Source organism: Bombus pyrosoma, linkage group LG11 (genome assembly GCF_014825855.1).
Source record: "Bombus pyrosoma isolate SC7728 linkage group LG11, ASM1482585v1, whole genome shotgun sequence".
Taxonomy (NCBI): Eukaryota; Metazoa; Arthropoda; class Insecta; order Hymenoptera; family Apidae; genus Bombus; species Bombus pyrosoma.
Genome location: NC_057780.1, coordinates 15,515,236 through 15,535,749, shown reverse-complemented (window position 1 = coordinate 15,535,749; position 20,514 = coordinate 15,515,236). Strand labels below are relative to the sequence as shown.

Genomic DNA, 20,514 nt, shown 5'->3' with positions numbered 1-20,514 from the left:
TTTTTTTTTTTTTATTACACATCAGTTGTTGATAATGAACGGTCTGAGGTGGGTAGATCGGATAGGTACTGAAGAGACACTCGAATATATTTATTTATTTATTTATTTGCTCCTCCTGTTATTTCACATTCTTCTAGTACATGTCTCAGGTCCTCTTCTTCCCATCCACATAATCTGCACCTTCTTTCTTCCTCCTCTTTCCAATGTTCTTTCGCTTTGGTCTCGTTTCCACACCTGAATCTGGCTATGATTTTTCTGTCCTTCCACTTCATCCTCCCTTTCAAGTACTTTGGCATCTCATCTTTGGTTATGTTCCTGTAGTACCTGTTGTATTTGGATTCCCTTATCCTTTCCCTCCTCTCTTCTGTTTCTCTCTTCCTTCTTTCTTCTACAATTTGGTCTCCAGTCCAACTTACTTGCTGCCCTCCTGCTTCCCTTTGTGTCTCTCCGTTTCTCGCCTCTTCTAGTTCCTTCTTTCTCCTTCTTGCCCTTTTCCCTTCCTGTCCATTTCCCCAGTTTCTCTCTATCTCTCCTTTATACACTCTTTTACCAGCTCCTTTTCCGATTCTAGAGTTCTTTCCTCGTACCTTACTGCTCTTTTTAACGCTTTTACCTTGATTTCCTCTATCTTGCACTCTTCTGTCAGTATGTAGTTTGGTGTTGTCCTGTCTAAACCTAAGATCCATTTTACGTATCCTCTTTTTACCCTATCCAGCGATTCTTCCATGGTCCAACCCCATACCTCTGCTCCAAACAGCGCCACGCTCTCTACTAGTGCTTCAAACATCTTCATTCTCCTCTCGTAGTCCTGTTTGAATATTCTTTCTCCCATACTCCATGTTTTCTTCATTGCTATCATCGCTCTCCTTTTCCTGTCCTGTATGTGCCTCTCATCGCTGCCGTTTTTCTGTAGTATGTATCCTATTGTAATCCCCGTTGTTAACTCTTATATTATATCTGTTACTGAACTTGTATTATTATTTATTTAGTCCGTGCCTCTCGGCTTTGGACGAACTTTCAGTTTTCTTTACAACCCTTTATTGCACTAATCACATTCTTACCTCTAATCTAAAACTAATGCTTACGATCTATTTCCACTTATGCCTACAAATTATTGCAACTTAAGCCTACACACTATTTACTGAACTTGTATATTTTTTCTTTAATTGTGGGTATCTTAAGGTCGCGATGTATTAGGGAATATTGTCGTTGTTATTATCCGTACTAGCAGCGCGGAGCAACACTTGGATGAATATTAAGTTAGTAGAATATTCGTCGCTAGCAATGAAATGTTTTCTATTTGAAACATATCGCTAAGGAATCGATCGTTATCAACGAACCGAGTGGTCTTTCAAAATATTTTATCAATAGAGATTTAAAATACTTTAATGAAATTAATAAAATTGTTTAAAAAACTGTAATATCCTTTTATCAATCCGAGGTATCGAGTTTTCAAATAATTTTTGGAGAAGTTTGTTCGTCGAACCAACACGAGTCCGGATGAAATTATCAACAATTGATGGAAGATTGAGCGAAGGACCAGTCAAAACCACAAGTAGCGGACCAATTGGTTGCATTCTCGAGTTGTTCACGAAATGATCGATAGGTACGACTTGTCGATCACGTTGTATCACATCGTTGTTTTGTAACAAAGTCTCATTCTGATTCTGAAACATGCGACGGCTGATAAGCGTGACACATGACATTGAGACAATAATCTTTTACAGATATTATTCAATATATCAATTTATTGATAATTAATTCGATCATTCAGATTAGTGATAACGGCGAACAAGAAGAAACTTGTTTGTTGATAATTTTACAGGACGTTCGTTCGTTTGTTATAGAAAAGGTTAAATTAATCTTATAATATTTAAAATATAAATATTAACATTTTTAAATATTATCATTAAACGTTATTAAAATACAGAATTTTATAATATAATAATTTCTTTCTCTTTTTTTCCAATTTCTCAACAGGAGGTCTTACTTTTAAGAAATTTTTACAAATAATATTTCAATAAACTGATTTCGTACTGTCTCACTTTTGCACGAGGTTGCATGTAATATCCAAGTTGCATAGCGTTGTAAAGGGTTAACAGATGACTCAACGTGTATCGCGTATATGCACGGAATATCGATAGATTTTCGGCGATTGGCGTCCACTTCAAAGATAGCGACACATGTGGAGAAGGCGCGTCCTTGAGTCTTATTTACATATAGTTCCGTTTCCGTGTATTCGTGTGGACGTTGGAATATTAAAGAAAGTCGCGCGAATCTCGACAGGTCTTCTTTACACTTCTCACGATCCAACCTTGATCTTTCTTGTATACCTTGGTCTCTAATCTCTACTACGATACTCAACGTATAATCGTTCTTCTCTTCGTTTGTTTCTTATTTCGATGAGTTGTTCCTTTCTCTCTTTCAACCTTCCTATCTGTTATATTTTTTATAAATTACACGAAAGAATTTTATACTGGGACTGTTATTTCTATTTTATGCAAGATATTACGATATAAGATAAGATGCCAGATAAGATTATACTTTGCGTAGATTCGTGTGCTCTGGAAATGTATAGGATCGGTAAAACGTCGACGTTGTCACGTAGGAGACGCAGGAAATCACGAAATTGACAGATCACTGGTGATCTTGTGACAACGACCATACCCAAATCCATGTCGTTCCATACTACCTGACAGCGAACCGTTAGGCTTTGATCATCTGACCTTTGCACATGGCCCAACATTACATTTTCCCCATTACATAGGGCAATTAGGATCCGTCCCTTGCCACTCAACGCCTACAAACCTACGGCCAAGAGTGTTTTTTAGTCTCGAGTGTTGAATCTTGCGTAGTTTGGCCGCGATTTGAACAACTATTTTAACTTCGCTGTTTCATTGTAACGTTACACTTAATCATTTTCGCGAATAAAAGCTTGCAAAATTATAAAAGCACAGTCAAGTGAAGCTATTGCCCAGCTACTCCTTTTTTTATCATTAATTTTACGTGACAATTTCGTCGCGTCGCAGTTCCAACGTTTTACAAACAAGGTAAAGAATTGAACTTTAGATACAGTGGTAAAATTTATTGTACGAATCAGAGTGACGGTTCAGAGTGTTATACTGCTATTTTTTGTCTTTTCTGTGCTCAGCTCCAATTCTGCTTCTTTAAAAAATTTTTTGAATTTCCTTAGCATCTCCTTTAGCTCCTCTTCCCTATCCGCCATCAATACAATATCACCTGCGTACGTCAGTGACCATACCTTTCTTCCTGCTATCGCTATGCCCCCGGCTTGCCCTTTCCTTAGTTCGTCTTCCAGTCCTGCCACGTAGAAGGTTCAGAGTGTTATAATAAAAGAGTTATTGTTTCGATAGCTGTGGTATGTTTTGTGGTATGATGTTCTGTCTCTACCCTGTTACCGCTTTTGAGCGTGTGACAACGTATAGAAGTTGGTGAGAAACAGAATGCCAGATGAAAAAAGTAATTGAGTTGAAGCGCGGTTACGCGTGTAAGAACACAGGCCAGGGAAGTATCGAAGATGAAATAAATTAGCGCTCCTCACAACGTTCTTCCCACTTGGTATTCCGTTCGCGCGTGGTGATGCTAGTATACAGCGCTTCCTATTTGCATACGATTATTATCTCTTTCTTCTCTGCTCTCTTCCCGCTTTGTCTCCATCGTCGTTCGATTGCCTTCGTTAAAATTTTCTTCGTCTCCTGCAGTTGCACGAATTTCGATCTCGATGACCTACACAAATTCGATGAATCACTGCCGTTCATAAATTCGGGAAGCATCGATCTCGATAATTTGCAAATTCGATAAATTCTCCATCATCTTAATTCGAATAGCTGCGATTCGAATAGATCCAACGGGAATTTTGTCGACTCGTTACGGTAAAATTCGATCGGTACCGATATAACCGTGGTCACGATTCCCAAACGATTCACCGTGGTCGAACGCAAATTCGTATAAACGCATTCCACTTTGATTCTTCCGAATCGAATTCTATCCACGTTATCGGTCCAACCCGTTAAGGTCAAACCACATGTTGGCCGCATTCTCCTCGATTCTAGCAATTCGACCGGTTACCTGTTTCACTTCTCCCATCTTCGTTCCAACTAAAAGTATTTTAAGCGTTTTGCTTCCGGATCAACGCGTATCGTTAGCGATGTATGTCACGGGGAAAGAAAGAAGATATTGGGTTGGGTCAACACCGCCAAATCACAAAATCTGCGATCACTCAGTTTCGTTAAAATGTTTTTGAAAGAATGTTTTGGATTTTATCGATACCTATTTTGTCGAAATCATGTTCAACGGTGTATCAGTGTTGCGACGACATATTTGGTGCTAGTCGACTTGCGGAATTTTAAGGCTCACAATGTTTACAAATCGCTCGATAACATGTGCAACGAAACGATTCTTCGGAGACAGATAAACGCGCGATGTCAATCGTAGTTAATCGAATTTTAGTTACTGTAATTAAGACGTATATAGTTGAGTCAATGTCGTTGCTAGAACATAATTGCTAATTGCATAACCAATACTGCATTTCCATCTCTTCGCTGCCAGTCCTTTCCTTTTAAAATAAACTGACATTAACAGTATCGATTAAATCGCGCAGGATTAGGATAAAAATTAAAATAATTGTACCGTATAAAAATTCCCGATTTGTCCTTAGCCCTACACCGTTCTTCAGATCATTTTCCACCCAATTGTATTTTTCTAATGCCTGAAAATATTTCAAGTTTGACCAACACGTAAAAGGAATTCTCGTTGGTACATGCAATTGCCTGTTAAACATCTTCCTATTTACATCTTCCTGTTGCAAATGTCTTTCGCTTGCTAAAGCGAGAGCAAAATTGAGACATAAAAAAGTGGAGGATCGCGGCAGGATAAGTGGGAAGATTCGGGCCTCTGTCCCATTATATCGATTTCAAGAGTTGCGTCGGATCGAGAAATGCAACGGAATGCATTATATAAACGCGAGACATGCAAAAGTGAAACTTGCAATTTGTTGCATATTACACGGATATAGCGAAATAGGTACCTGTACCGCAGCGTGTATATGGCTTTAGCGTAATTTATGCGGGTGCTTCGTTTACGTAATTTCTCTTCTTTGGTCAAAGTATCTTTCCAGATGGTAGGAAGTAGAGGAAAAAGAGGAAAATTGCCCGACCTCGTTATCCATCCTGAAGATTTTCCACTCGTATTGATTCGCATCCTCTTCGACGATCGAGTACAACGATGTTTTGGCACACGGCTCAATTATCTCGATGACGTGGCTGCGCATACCATTTCTGCCATATTTCCGATGTCGATCGTCGTTCCGTCAACTACTATTTTTTTTTTTTGCGCGCGCGCGTCACGGAATTTTCTTGCCCATTCCATACGTTATTTGTTTTTTATTTGTTACATAATCGCTCTGTTTGTGACCGCTGTATGGGATCCGCAAGGTGTAAAACGATAAAATAGTACTATAACTGGGCTGATATGTATACGAAAAGTCATATTTTTACGAAGATACTTAAAAAAAAATGGAATTTAGGTAGAGAATTGTATTCACGATGCTAAATATTATACCGAGCCCTGTACTTTGGATAATTTTATATATTTTTGCGTATTGTGTGCATTCTGTGCATCTTTAATATTTAATATTAATATTCCTGTGCATATTTAATTGTAGCTTTAAATATGTCGTTAATAATTATGGCTTTTCATCGTTCTGTACTTTTCACGATACTGCTCTTTATCGCACGGAAGGAATAAATGAAATAGCGCTTGTGGCAATTGTGGAAGTATAATGATTATTATATCGGGCGATTGTAATACATTTAAACGCGTATACGGTGGAAATAAACGGCGCTGTTACAACGATATTGATAGACATGGAAACAAGAAGAAGGCTATTTTATAAATAAATCCGCAAACATTTATAATCGTTTCCAATTTGGAACAAAACCCTTAGTTTTAAATAGGACTACGGCCGACGATTCATGCTGATCGATAGCTCGATTCGTATAATTTCCAAGAAATTCACGGACATTTAGTTTTTTAATTTACCTTATGGTACAACAAAAACACAGTAAAAGTAGAGTTTAATTGTTATCATTCTGTTCCTTCTTTTTGTCTACTGATTTCCTGGGTCGTCGCTTATGTAACCCAGGCAGAAACAGCGTGTCACGGTTGCAGGTTGCAGCATGTGTTTATTGCGAAACGATTTAATTAAGAACCGCTGTCACAGAATTTACGTTTGCGTACCATTTTTTTTTCCTTTGACCCTACCGCGGAACTGATGTAATCGCACGACCAAGAGCTGCCGCCTATCACTCGCGCAGTCACTCGACCTTGGATTACTTTGGAAAGTAGTTCAATTATTTAGTCTCTCTTTTTCGCGAATTTTCGTTCTTTCCTTTTCCCCTCGATTGGCGCGACTCGACGAAAAATTCCGAAGAATATTAGAATTTTTTCGCCATTGGATAATTCGGTTTAAGAAACTCGACCGAAGAAGAAAGAAGACACTGTCTAAGGGCTCATCATCGACACACTTTCAGTGATTTAGTCGCGTGATAAGCAACTTACTACTATCCAAATGATTTAGAGTGTAGAAAGAAAAAAATGTTTAGAGCATAGAAAGTTTCTTTGTTATTATTTAATTTGTACTTTACAATTTGTCCAGCTGGACATTTGGTAAATTTTTCTAACTTAATTGCTAAATAATATGTGGATGGCTACCCCCAGCGAGATACCATCTTCGAATTTGACTATTTTATTTCTTTAACGAGGTCAGTGGGGTGTTTTCTTCTTAGTCTTCTCTTTATGAGAGTTTTTCTCGTTTCGGCAACCAGCTGGGAGCATAGAAAGTGTCCGGGATTAGCATAATTGAGTCGCAGATGTATCAAAATATATCTGTAGCTTGGTGCAAGAAGTACCAATGTCAGTATTTATAAAAAGTTGAGGTATTAAATCGCTTGAAGATATGTTAACAAGAGTTACAGGAGTTTCTGCCGTTTCAAATTTCTTCTCCAACGCAGAAAGAAGGAATTAAAGCTTACGCTATTTGTGTTTTTCATGTCGACCTAAGTATCTTTCGCGGAAAGTTTATTTTATGAAAAATGTCGACGTAGGCGTGTGTACGAATGTCGTTGTAGCCATTTCCAGGTAGAATTTGAAATTGTCGTCTTTTATATAGAATATACAATTTTTTATAAACTCGATATGGGGTTTAACTGTTATTATTTATTTAGTCCGTGCCTCTCGGCTTTGGACGAACTTTCAGCTTTCTTTACAGCCCTTTATTGCACTAATCACATTCTTACTTCTAATCTAAAACTAATGCTTACGATCTATTTCCACTTATGCCTACAAATTATTGCAACTTGAGCCTACACACTATTGCCACTTTGGTCTTTTTGCCTCCTTGCTGTGCTACCTTCCTGTCCTTCCACCCCTTCTTGTATTGCCTTTACCCTTCTTTTCTCTATTATCGCTCTCAGGTCCATTAGTCCTTCCCCAGTCGCATTCAATATTTTTTCCATTTCCTTTGCTCCTCCTGTTATTTCACATTCTTCTAGTACATGTCTCAGGTCCTCTTCTTCCCATCCACATAATCTGCACCTTCTTTCTTCCTCCTCTTTCCAATGTTCCTTCGCTTTGATTCTGGCTATGATTTTTCTGTCCTTCCACTTCATCCTCCCTTCCAAGTACTTTGGCATCTCATCTTTGGTTATGTTCCTGTAGTACCTGTTGTATTTGGATTCCCTTATCCTTTTCCTCCTCTCTTCTGTTTCTCTCTTCCTTCTTTCTTCTACAATTTGGTCTCCAGTCCAACTTACTTGCTCCCCTCCTGCTTCCCTTTGTGTCTCTCCGTTCCTCGCCTCTTCTAGTTCCTTCTTTCTCTTTCTTGCTCTTTTCCCTTCCTGTCCATTTCCCCAGTTTCTCTCTCTCTCTCCTTTATACACTCTTTTACCAGCTCCTTTTCCGATTCTAGAGTTCTTTCCTCGTACCTTGCTGCTCTTTTTAACGCTTTTACCTTGATTTCCTCTATCTTGCATTCTTCTGTCAGTATGTAGTTTGGTGTTGTCCTGTATGGGGTTTAAGTCATTGTTGCAAAAATATGATATTGACACTTCTTGCAGCAAAATGTTAACATTTATTTTCCTTTAGTTCGATCGGTTTAACAGTGAGTGGTAGGGAAAGTTTAAACGCGCACAGTAGGTTACTAAATTACTCGCCACTCGACTAAATCGTTGGTCGTATCTGTATGAGCCATTAGAGACCAGGAAGCGATTAGAGAATAATAGCGTCACGTGGCTCCAAGCGAACATGAGAGAAGCGAAAGGTTTCGCCGTTTGGTGAAGAGTGGCGACCTTCCGCAGCCTCTTTAGCTGGCAGCAAGGTTTTCGACTGGAGATCGATGTGAACGACCGACGCTGCCTAAATTTACCTGAACAAATTCAGGCTGCAGCGAACGAGCGGTCCGGGGGAATTACGGATTCCCTCCGACAACTGCAATCAAGGCTCGACCGTGAATAGCACGGCGTGCCTTCAATACGAATTATCGTGGACTTTGAGCTGCTGCTAGCGATTTTCCGAAAAGTTTTCTCGCCATCCCTTTTGCGATCATCGTGGATACAATTCCTGCTTGTTAATAGGATTATATATATATATAAAATATATTATAGACACAATGATAAGGTGCCAGTGAAAATATTATATGTAATTAAGCTTGTCAAGAATATTCGGATTATTTTCAACCTAATTTCAACGAATACGAAATACATTATCGCTTGTATAACGCTCGTATAATTTCTCGCTGTTCGTTCGCTTTTTCTGTTCGTTCTGTTTTTACTTAGAATATGACGAGTTTCCATTTTGTTCCTCGTAGCTAAGAAGCTAAGAAGCAAAAACCTATCAAGCAGTGCACGTGCATCTGCAATTACGCCCCTCGTTAAGATACATGATTATGCAATTTTCATAATTATCGCGTTCGTCTAACCCAGCTATGTGCTGTCTATCTATTTGGATGGCTATTTCGTTGTAAAGGACAAAGTTCACTTTTCATCCAAATTCTTTCACGAATCGCACGAACAATGAAAGGCGAATACAAATGAAAAATCCGGTTTTAAATGATCTTTGTCGTCTCGGGTAGCAGCTACTCGTCGACCTTCTCTCGTTGGCCATGCATTTATTTTCGAGTTTGTTTTTCCACTTGACAAAGTCGTTTCGCGATCTTCGTTTGCCATCTTATCGAACTTCCGCTCCAATCTATATTCTCTCGACGTTCCCTTTCGAAAAGGTAATTTCTGTTGGCACGACCTTCGCGTGGAAAGCCCTTCAACCACTGGAACAAAGGCTCGATACGTTTCTGGGTCAGAGTCGCAGCCTCTGCGACTCCCAACAGCCACTAGATCACGAGGTTCGGCCCGATACGTGGGCAGGTATGAAAATTCCACGGAATTTTTTAGACTCTCCACGATTTCCTACCTAACTGCCTGGATAAATTGTTTGTGCAAACCGTTTCGATCGAGCGGAGCGAACCAATAATTGTTAGCGAATTACGTGCTTGTCGTCTTCCCCGTTTCGTATTACGTTTATGTACGTTGATGTTTGAAGAGCTCTTCCTATTTCTGATGGCATAGGATGGCCTTCATCAAATACACACATCCTTTAGTCATTACACACTTCTTGAGTACTATTTCGAATCGATAGAATAGATGAAAGTGGTTTCTCTAGTGGTTCCCATAAGAATTAAATAAATCCAAATGTTTCTTCTCTATTATGTAGCAACATCTTTTTTCTACTCATGTATCTGATACATGATTGTATTGTTTATTTATTTGTCTGTTTGTCGTGGCCAGGAAACGATGCACGTGTGGATTCAGAAAAGCAAAATAATAAAACGATAAAAAAAGGGGGAATAAAACGACGTAAAGATATGTAAGAAACAATTTAGAGGAGAAAGATAAAAGGGGCGATTTGTTGCATTTTCGATCAAATGATGGCAAATAGAAAATATTGAAGTGTGTAACCAACGGCTGGCATATGTAAATATACGATAAGCTATGCGGAGAAGTGGAACGAATCGATACGAGTGTCGCTCGAAGAGTGCAAGATACTCTCGCTAGATCATCCGTCGAATAGGCCATGTGCATCATATTTTTAGCGCAGATTTATATTTTCAGCACTGCGTGTTCACAATATGAGGATTAACGGATTATTAAGAAGACGTAGGCGTAGCTGAAAGACCTTGTCAATTGTTATAACAAGATTATATTTTGTTATATATGAAACGATATTTTATTTTTCATTATATATTCATATATTTTTCATATATTTATTTCTTATGATACCATTTTATTTTTTAACGCGAAGTTTCGCAATTTTTTTTTTTATAGCAAAATTGCATTCTATCATTGGCGACAGTAAAAGGAAGCTCTCAATTTCCCTTCAACGCGATTCCAGATTTCGTATCTCGGCACAATCTGCAGAATTCTAATTAAGGCTCCAATTACAGAGGACTTGAAGCCTCCGCTTCTTCAGTCATTCATATATATATATATCACACAGTGACAGTAAATCCTATTAATTGGAAGATTTATTTAAAATCTAACTTAGTCCATCTATAAAATAACGTAACAGTATCGTGATTATTTATCGTTATTGCAATATTTTACTACGATATCTCGTTATTACAATGGCTTTATCAATAAGCGAGAAGAAGAAGAAGAAGCGATACGATAATAAGCAGGTAACTTTTAAATCGAGCAGACGATCAAGCTGGCCGACAAAATATTTAATATTTGTAGTCACGTGAATTGACAAGGAAAAGCAAAAAAATAAACATTATGTATCTATGTAATTTTCTAATTTTATTATATATCCGAATGAAAATATTGACAGGAGAATTGGATTCTCGAACAAATATGTACCCCGACAATCTCTTGACATTAATAAATCATTGTGGGTTGAAAGTATTGTGAAAACATTTTTTCCTATTCCAGAATAAGGATATTTCATGGAAATATTATTAGAACATTTCTTAGCAATATTATTTCACGAGAAACCTGTTGTGGAATGTTCCACGGGATTATCGTTCGTGCAGAATTTTTGACAAAATTTTATATATCGAATATTTTGAGACGTTCTACTCTGTGCTCGATTGATTTAACAATCGATTAGACAATTGAATTTCGACACTTGCAAAAACATCGTAAACTTCGGTATAATAGCTGCTCTGAAAAATAGCGAGCTTTTGAAATATTCGAACTCTCGAAATTCCTTCTCTCTGCTATTTTTAACTCCGATTTCATCTTTTCCTTTCTTTTCAATAGAGACAAATTTCTAACAAGTTACAAACGATTTATGAAATATTTTGTCCTTCTATTTCTATCTATCTATCTATGAATTTTTTACAATCGTCCAGACCAGAGTTCAAAGTATATTGAAACTCGGCTAAGACGGGTACTCTATGACTATGGCATTGCAACGCGTTATCTTTTGCGTAATTTCGTTATCTACTTACTTTAAGTTCATCCCCGTGTTTTTGTCGTCGATTATGTATACGTACATAATATAACATCGTCATTTTGAACAACAGCTGTCCCGTTCGTCGATAGTCACATTTAGGTCGATTGAAAGGAATTCGCGGTTTCATAAAGTTAGTGGAATTCTTCTGTCATACGGAACAATCGAGCCTGACGATGATTCTATTATTCTATATTAATTTTTTTCAAGAGACACGACAGAAGTTTGCAAAGGTTTACGGACCAATATTAACAATTAATGTATATTTATATAATTTAACAATTAATTTTATTAGTATTATTAATATTAAATAAATTTTTATAAATATTTTCCCATTTCTTTCGGGAAAAATTTTCATGAAAGATTACAGAAGTTAATTTTGCTTTTTTTTTTCTCTTTTTATTTGGTAGGCTTTTTACAATCAGTTCTCATTGAGAATTATAATTATAAATTAAACATTTTATTTAGCAAAGCGAATATTAAAGATATTAAAAAAAAAAAAAATATCAAACGACTCGATGAAGAACAGACATTAATTCTGTGATAAAAATGTGATACTGGAACCGCATCGATTTCCTATCGAGGATTTTCACAAGAGTTTAAATTCGTCGGCCGAATTCTTCGCAAAGCGTATTTAGATAATTCACAAAAATCGCACTGAAATCACGAGAGAACGCGCTATCGACTTCTTTTCGTGCGCTTCGCGATGTTTTATCGTTTTCATGGACTGTCGATCGTGTCTGTCGGTTCTCCTGTACGGACATCGTAGTCGATTATCTTTCGTCTTTCCGTTATCTTGTCTGGGGTAATCTTTGTTACTTCGCGTCGCCTTGATCAAGTTTCGTACAACGCAAACAGGTGCCTAAAAGTCTTTTGTTTGATTATTTTGTAAATCTCTGACGAGAGAAGTAAGATAATCACGGTGGAAATAAAATCTATCAAATTACATCTTGTAATTCAGGTTTTAAATGGAAACGTGGTCACGGTGGTTGATCAAATTGTCTAGATTCTAGAGTTCCGTTTGATCGATCGCTGCACGCTCTCTTCCCCCTTTTCTTTATTCGATAGCGATTATCGATTAGATTTCAAAGAGTATATATTTAGTAGTCGATGAAGAAGTAGCGCTAGATCGTCACGTTCAATTATGCAAAACGATCGTACGGTTTGAATGGTCTATGTAGTTTTGTTCTCGTCACTTCGTTGCAATATTAAACGGCATCTATCAGAGAACCGGTAAACCGAGTCCTCTTTGTTTCTAGCCGAGTACGTACTTTCGTCGCGTAGTCGTTTTCGTTTTGATCTATTATATAACCGTGCACAGAATGCACAGAAAAAGCGACAGTTATAATCGTTGAATTTAGAATTAACACATCGACTAATTGGAACAAATAAATTGATTTATCAATTCAAGTCATACCCTTTCGTCATTTCAAAGTTGAAAGGAACAAAATATCGGAAGCTTTCCTCCCTCGGATTACTTTTATCAACTTTAAAGATTCATTTTGTAATTCAATTACAAAATCATTTCTCGATTAATACGAAGAAAATTACGAATACTTTCCCAATTAACGCGACTAAATGGTAAAACAAGTCACACGAGAATTCGTACATTGGCGAGAAGGATAAGACAGTGGAGGCATTCGTTTTCAAAGCTACTTGTATCGACTCCAAACGAACACTTTTTATATTTTCAGCGAGATGGACACTACCGATGACTGACGTGCTCGCCGTTCGTTACGGGGACGATTGGATACACGGGGTGAACCTGAAGGAGAAACAGCCGCCTCCAACATCGCCTACCTCGCCCACCGTCTGCCCGACGAATTTCATTCTTCACTACGCTGTACGTGGACCAAAGAATAAATGGAGCCATCACAGCGTGACCATGAGCCACACCGACCCTAGGCAAGTCGCCTCCTGGGTTAAAACCATCCGAAATTACCTCATGGGTGAGCTTCAGTCTTTCTTCATCCCTTGTTATTTCATCGATCAATTCTTTTATCGTGAAATATCGCTTGGTATTTTCCGTAACGTGCAATTTTCTGTAATTGAAATATCGAAGCCTTTGTTAACACGTTGACCGCCACGCGATTTTTGCATAATATCTGACTTGCCCTGGAACCGCGATCGATTCAAATATACTATTGGGTTGGCAGCTAAGTGATTTTGTCATTACCACCTAATGATCACCTAGTTGCCAATCCAATGCATCGTAATATTTAATTTTTGCGAAATATTATATCTGCATATTTTACTTTCGAAGATATTACGTAAAGATCATTCACATCGTTGGCATACACATCATTCTTCAGTCCACGAAATTTCTCTCGTACTAATTATTCTAAGGAATTTAGTAAAACAATATGGTTCATCGAGAACCATCGTGGCAGTCGTCGTGTTCATTTTTCCGATTCGAGCGAGAGAATATTGGCGAGTTGTCCCAGGTTTAGATTACCGTAAACTCGACATAATCCGAAGAGGTGTTATTTGTTGCGAGTCAGCCAGTCGGATGACTAGTAAGCAAAACTGTTGCACGAATCGTTGTTCGGTTCAGCAGAGTCGCTCCGCGACACGGTAATTGACTGCTAATTATCCCGACTCTGAAAATAGATTTTCTTACAATGAAGTCGAAGAGTAACGAGGTGAGATTTCGTGGAATCCCTATAGCTACCTCATCCTCGCTAATAACTTATGCAAGCACGGTGGCTCGATTATAAATTGTGGAAAGAAAAGGGGAAAAACAGGAAAGAGAACCGAGAATGGGAAAATCCTTAACACTGGAACTACCAGTCTGCAAATACGTATCTAAATATTCTATATACAAGCATTGTAATTCAAACGGCGTTATTTAAAATCAATAGATCTGCGCAGTTACGTCTCCATCGAAGTAAAAAACAATATTAATTTCGGCCAAAATACCTACATATATGTTTTTAGTAATTATAAGAAAATAGAACCGGAAATTTGTCATTTTGCTGGCTTTGATAGTTCCAGTGTTAGCTACACGTGATCGATCGGCTGTGCTAATAATATCGCGCGCGAAGATACGAAATAAAGGGAAAAGTAGGTGAAAGTTGAACCGTGCCGCTCGCATGTTTCCTCGCTATTGTTTCTTTTCTATATCCGAATCGTGGAGATAGTCGTCGCGCGTTGTTTAAATAATTGAACTAGTAGAGAGAGAGAGAGAGAGAGAGAGAGAGAGAGAGAGAGAGAGAGATTTAAACTAGAATTGAAATAGTATCGATTATTATGAGCACGCCCTTTAAGAATGTAACTAGATAGGAAGAAAATGAAATAATGTTTTCCAACATTTACGAAATAATTTGCGAAATATCATATGTTTCTGCTCGACGTTTATTCTTGTGTACGGTGTTGCGTTTCCCCGCGAACGAGTAGAAAGGATTAAACACGGCATATGCTGGAACTAGGTCGTTGGTTACGGATCAAGGCTGCGTAATTAAGGTATGCTTTTTGCTGGCTTGCAGAGAAATAAATAAAGAAAAAAGTAAAGCCGGGGAACAAAGATTGCCAGTGATTTCCTACAGTTGTAGTGATCAGTCATCCAATACTTGGATTTGATCTATATGTAGTTGTAAAACGATCTGTAAATTTATTGCAACAGGCGCTTTCGCTTTCGTTATTTCGTACTCTGACTTTGAGTGACATTTTTTCATCGTTAAAATATCATTGAAATGATAATAATTAATAATTGGACAAAATTCATAGTAATTAAACACTTGTCTTTCTTTATACATCGCGATTCCTTGTTTCTTTCATATGTCACTTTTTATGAGGAATACATGAAATGTACACCCGCTTTTAGCGTAATTTCAATTCTTCTCAAAAATACAAAACTCAAAATACAAAGATTCCTCTGTATCTCTATTTCTCGAACATACTATTATTTTCCTTTAATGATATTTTTCTACGAAATTAGACGATTTTGCTTTACTTATGGGTACTCCATTTTATTCCCGAAGAGAGTAAAAGAATCAAGCTCAGAAGAATCGAAGAACCTTAGCCAGACGAATTGAAGAATCTAGTCCGTGAGGACGTACGAGTTCGAGTCTATAAAAATCCAACGATCCAATAGTAGAACCGAAGGATTCGAGCTTAAAGTGATGAAAAAATCCAAGCTCATTCGTTGATTGTCAACGCGAATTTTACATATTAGTTGAATAAACGGCGGTCAGCGTATCGAAGCTCCGTAGAAACAGGAAGCGAAGAGGAAGAGAAACCGCTGCAAGCGTCGCTGTGTTCTATCGATCAGCGTGCCACGACACCTCACAGAACGATACTTCACCTTATAAAACTCCCTATTCGCGCCCACGACTCTTTCCCCTCACGTATCTACGCCTCTTAGGCTTTTACGTCATGCTCATTCAGCGGATAAAAAGCTGGAGGATACACACGTGCAGTTTCTGTAGCTTAAACAAACCGCTCTTTCAGTCTACCGCCTTTCACGTCGCTGTAGTTTAGCTGGTGCATGTTTGAAGAGCGTCTGGAATGGCGATTGACGCACGGAGTAGGTGTTTCACGGCATGGTGTTCGCATTTATTAATAACGATGCTCGAAATAAGTGTCTCTATTGATAATTTTAGCTTGTCGTTACGCAGAGTTTATATTACGTTTATAGTTAGTGGCCGATAAGGGTTGGTCAAGTTTAATCTACATATCCAAGCTTTAGGATAAATAATTGCGGGAAAAGTTTCGAAGTTTCTGTGAAATTGGTGGACCTGACGTAATTTTAGAATTCTAATTTGCCACTACATTCTCACTCGAGTCGAGGTTTGACAGAGAATCAAAAACCCGTTAAACCCGTTTGGAAGCTAAAAGGCCATAAATTAAGAAATAGAGGAAGATGTTAGGAACTTTATTCTTTGAAATTGACTCTGGAATTTACTGCTAATCGTGTTATTTCCTTGTTGTAAATGGACTTACGGAAGTAGGATCATTTGGCGTATTGGTTCGGTGAATTCGTGTTTTACATTTCACGATTCATCCCGAGAAATTAATCCGATGTTATGAAAATATCTCAGCGTTTCTTTCTAGGTCGAAGAACAATGATGTTTGCCGAAAACGGTCATGATTTACTTAACAATCATATACTGTACGTTATGCTCTTTGGATTGCTTCCTTGGAGGGATTGAAAGAGCAACGTCGAAGTCTAAGAACACGTCGTGAGTTTCCAGAAAATAAAACAGCTTACGGCGATTATTCCGAAGAAACCGGTTCTGTACACGATTAATAATTCAAACGATGATTCTTCAAGGTCTAGGTCGATAGTTCCAGCTTTCCACTTCATTGTCTACACTGGACCAGAGATTTATCTCTTCTCGAGTCGTTTCAAGGACACGTACTAAATAATAACGGAAAAAAGTTATCCTAAACTACACATAATCTGTATTTGCGAAAAAAGATACTAAAATATACATATATTTTTTAACATATATTATTAACCGCTTAATCAACCAAGTTATAAACATAGATGGATCGTTTTATCTATCAATTATCGCAAAAAGTACTACACCTTCGACATTTTATATATTTTTGCATACTATCGGCTTTCTTGCATACTTTCTGTGCACTTCTAATCTTTTTGAAATTTCTCTATGAATGCATAGAAATCTACAATCTAATAAATAATAAACGACAAACTAATCTTTCAGTAATCTTAGTAATCTTCTAAATACGTTTATTTTATCTGTGCGATATCTTTCTACAAAAAACTTGATCGAATACAATTCCAGAATTTTCAATGTTTTTATCCTAATGAAGCGTCATCGATTAAGTACACTCACTATGTACATAGAACGAAATATCGAGGGTTAAACGATAAACTAATCGACGAGTGGATATCCGTGCACGCCTACCTCGTAATATCCCTAATACCGTGGCAACGAACTTATCGTTTTTTCCAATCAATCAAAACGCCACCTTCGAACTATATTCTCTCTGTGGGGGAAACGTGGGTAGAACGGAAATACAACAGGGTGGGTTCTTTGCCGTGCGTGTGACGCGATCTTTTTCTGGTCTATCTTTGTCGGAAGAAACAGTGGCCACTGTATTGATCCGGTTTCCTGTTTGCTACGTTGCGTTTCTTCAAAGACACTATCCTTCACGAATAAACGAACTTAGTCTTTTTAGTAATCTGTGCACCGTTGCATTCACAACTGCAGGAAAAATAAATTATTCTAAAGATTGCATATTTACCTATTTTAATGGGGAATCGCAAATTACTGGTTTATAGGATTAACCCATCGTCCAAGAAAGATTTTACTATTCATCAACCCGTTTGGAGGGAAGAAAAAAGGTTTGAAGATTTGGGAGAAGGATGTACAGCCTCTAATGACTATTGCTGGCATCGATGCGAAGATACTAGTTACAGAGAGGGTTGGCCATATTCGTGACGTTCTCTTAAGCGTCGATTTGACCGACTTCCACGTAAGTTTCATTTTTCATTTCGTTCTCAAAGCCTTCACGGTTACGAAACATCCGATGCAAAATTTCCTTTCCTTTTATCGCTTACGTATCTTTAGAACACCTTCTACTCTTCTTCCATTTCTTGCATAATTTTTTTTATCATTTTTCTTTCACTTCCGTAACAAGTTTTAAATCGTATAGAAATTTCCTGAAGCAATAGCGAACAAGGGTTAAATCATTTTTATATAGGATTGTTTCATTCTTGTTCGCTTGTTCCAGGCGATAGTATGCATCGGCGGAGACGGCACTGTCGCGGAGGTGATCAACGGTCTGGTACTGAGGACCTCGAGGGATCGACAAATCGATCCGAATAATCCAGAAGCGAACCTACCGACTCCTCGTCTTCCGATCGGCGTGATACCCAGCGGAAGTACCGACACCATCGCGTACAGCCTCCATGGAACCACCGATGTGCAAACGGCGACGATACATATCATTTTTGGCGACAGCACTGGCCTCGACGTCTCCTCCGTGCACAATGACCAGTCGTTGCTCAGGCTATACGCCAGCATGCTCAGTTACGGCTATCTAGGCGACGTGATACGGGACAGTGAAAAGTTTCGTTGGATGGGACCCCAGAGATACGATTACTCAGGTAAGTAAAATATCTGTTGCTTCGAAGAAAGGAATAAAGCTTTATTATTGAACTATCTGTGCGTTGGTGATAGTTGTATGGGGTTTTCACTTTCATCGTATCCTTGATACAGTTACTTATAATGGACTTTGTATCATGTATTCATTGCTTTGTGTAAGAGAGTATAATTTAAATGTTGTGTTGCTTATTCGACACGAATATGAGTCATTTACTGCAGCTTGAAAATACGTAAGTAACCGTAAGTTCCTAACAATAACAACGTTTAATCGCGCAGTAAATTTTTAACGAAAAAGTGATTTCCGTCTTTTCGTCTTAAATTCGGTGCGGTCTTCTTCCATATATCGTCTAATAATGTCTGCTACGATTAATACTCGTGATTAGACTTCATACTTTCGAGTATATAAGTTAGAAGATAGAACCTCGATAGAAAATTCGTTTACCTGCCAAATACTTTAGAAACTAACTGTTTCTTTTTTGGATATTTTTTATATTGCCTCATACCACGTGCATTCTGTGTAGTTTTGCACTTTCTGATTTCCTATGAATGCATATAAATCCGCAGTTTAGTCATGACTGTGCAATTTCACGATAATTTCCTCTATAGCAAATTACAATTTGTTTTTCATCGAAACCAGCATTTTTTCCCTTTTCACGTCACGTTCAACTTCCCGGCGTGTTAGGAAAATATTGATAATTCTTTCTGACGTTAATGATACGAAATATTTGTCGAAGGTAAATGTATTTCGCAGTTCGAACTGTTACTAAGAATTGCAGGATTGCAGAACGTAAACGAGTGCCTGAATATTAGTGTGCTACGAAAATAGGATAATTTGAAATTTAAATCATCCCCTCTTACGCAATGCGATAAGTACGACAAGAGATAGCCCAATTATTATCGTAACTGTATTTGATGTGATCTAGTGAAAAGAATTGGCTAGTTTAAAATGTTCTCGACCATTTTTATGGTTGAACGTTTTCTAATTGAATTACACGATCTTTTTGTGTCTCGTGTAGTATTATTTTGTGGAGTTCGTGATTTTTCGATTAGGTCTAGCGTAATCTAGCAAAAACGATTTTCCACGCGCGTGATTTACAATTTGTTTTTATTTGATGAATGTATTCTTTTCATACTTCTAGTAATTTTATTATATTTGTATGTATTTAATACGATACGATAGATATTCTTCATTTCAAAATGTTGGGCGAAAATCGAACGGAATAAATAAGGGTTTGATTCATTTTTTCCAAGGCTAAAGGTAGGTTGTACATGCCAAGGTCAAAGATAAAGGTAAGAAGGTCGAACCGTAAACTAGTAAAGAGCAAAGTTTGTGAGGGCAAGGGATACGTTTAGCGGTAAAGATAGTTTTATAAGTAGTAACAAGCTGTCAGCTAATGACAGGCAAACTATAGCCGCGAGGGATGTAGGAACGAGGCCAATAAGTGAAGGAAATTGTAAAGTATAGTTATTTTATATCGTGCAGTTTAAAGTGCGAGCGTAGGAAGTAGGATGTACAACCGTAGAACGATTTATGAGTTTCTTTAAGCCGGAAGGTTGGTGAACTAGATTTGTTCTAGCTTTGCAAGAACACGTGCGAGTTCGTGGGAGTGGGGAGAAAGTGTATGGCAGAGAACAGATAGTGTTTCACTTGGATAGCATCTCTTGTACAAATTCCTTTATCGGCCGGTGAGAGGGCGCACGTCTCTTTGATGTAGTCAGCGACAAAGCATCAAAAGAATGCGTGAAAAAAAAATACAGAAGATGAAAGTGAACTACAAGTATCATATAGAGGCCTCGAGACAAAACGCTTCGCGAAAGTGTTTTAAGAGATTTTTACGAATACGCGATGCAAGTTGAAATAATTTAAGTAGATGGCGCTAGTTGAGAGCGCGCCGTAGCGCGTACTCTCGCGGGG

The 20,514-nt window shown here is 38.0% G+C and overlaps 1 protein-coding gene across 1 annotated transcript in view; it reads left to right on the top strand.

Moving 5' to 3' along the window:
* The window catches only part of LOC122572404 (ceramide kinase), a 29,215-nt gene that overhangs the window by 1,607 nt on the left and 7,094 nt on the right, over positions 1-20,514 (top strand). Inside the window, exons 2-4 of the mRNA XM_043737336.1 lie at positions 13,218-13,472; positions 17,774-17,967; positions 18,226-18,601. Coding sequence (XP_043593271.1) covers positions 13,218-13,472; positions 17,774-17,967; positions 18,226-18,601 — 825 coding nt within the window. The remainder of the gene's footprint in view (positions 1-13,217; positions 13,473-17,773; positions 17,968-18,225; positions 18,602-20,514) is intronic.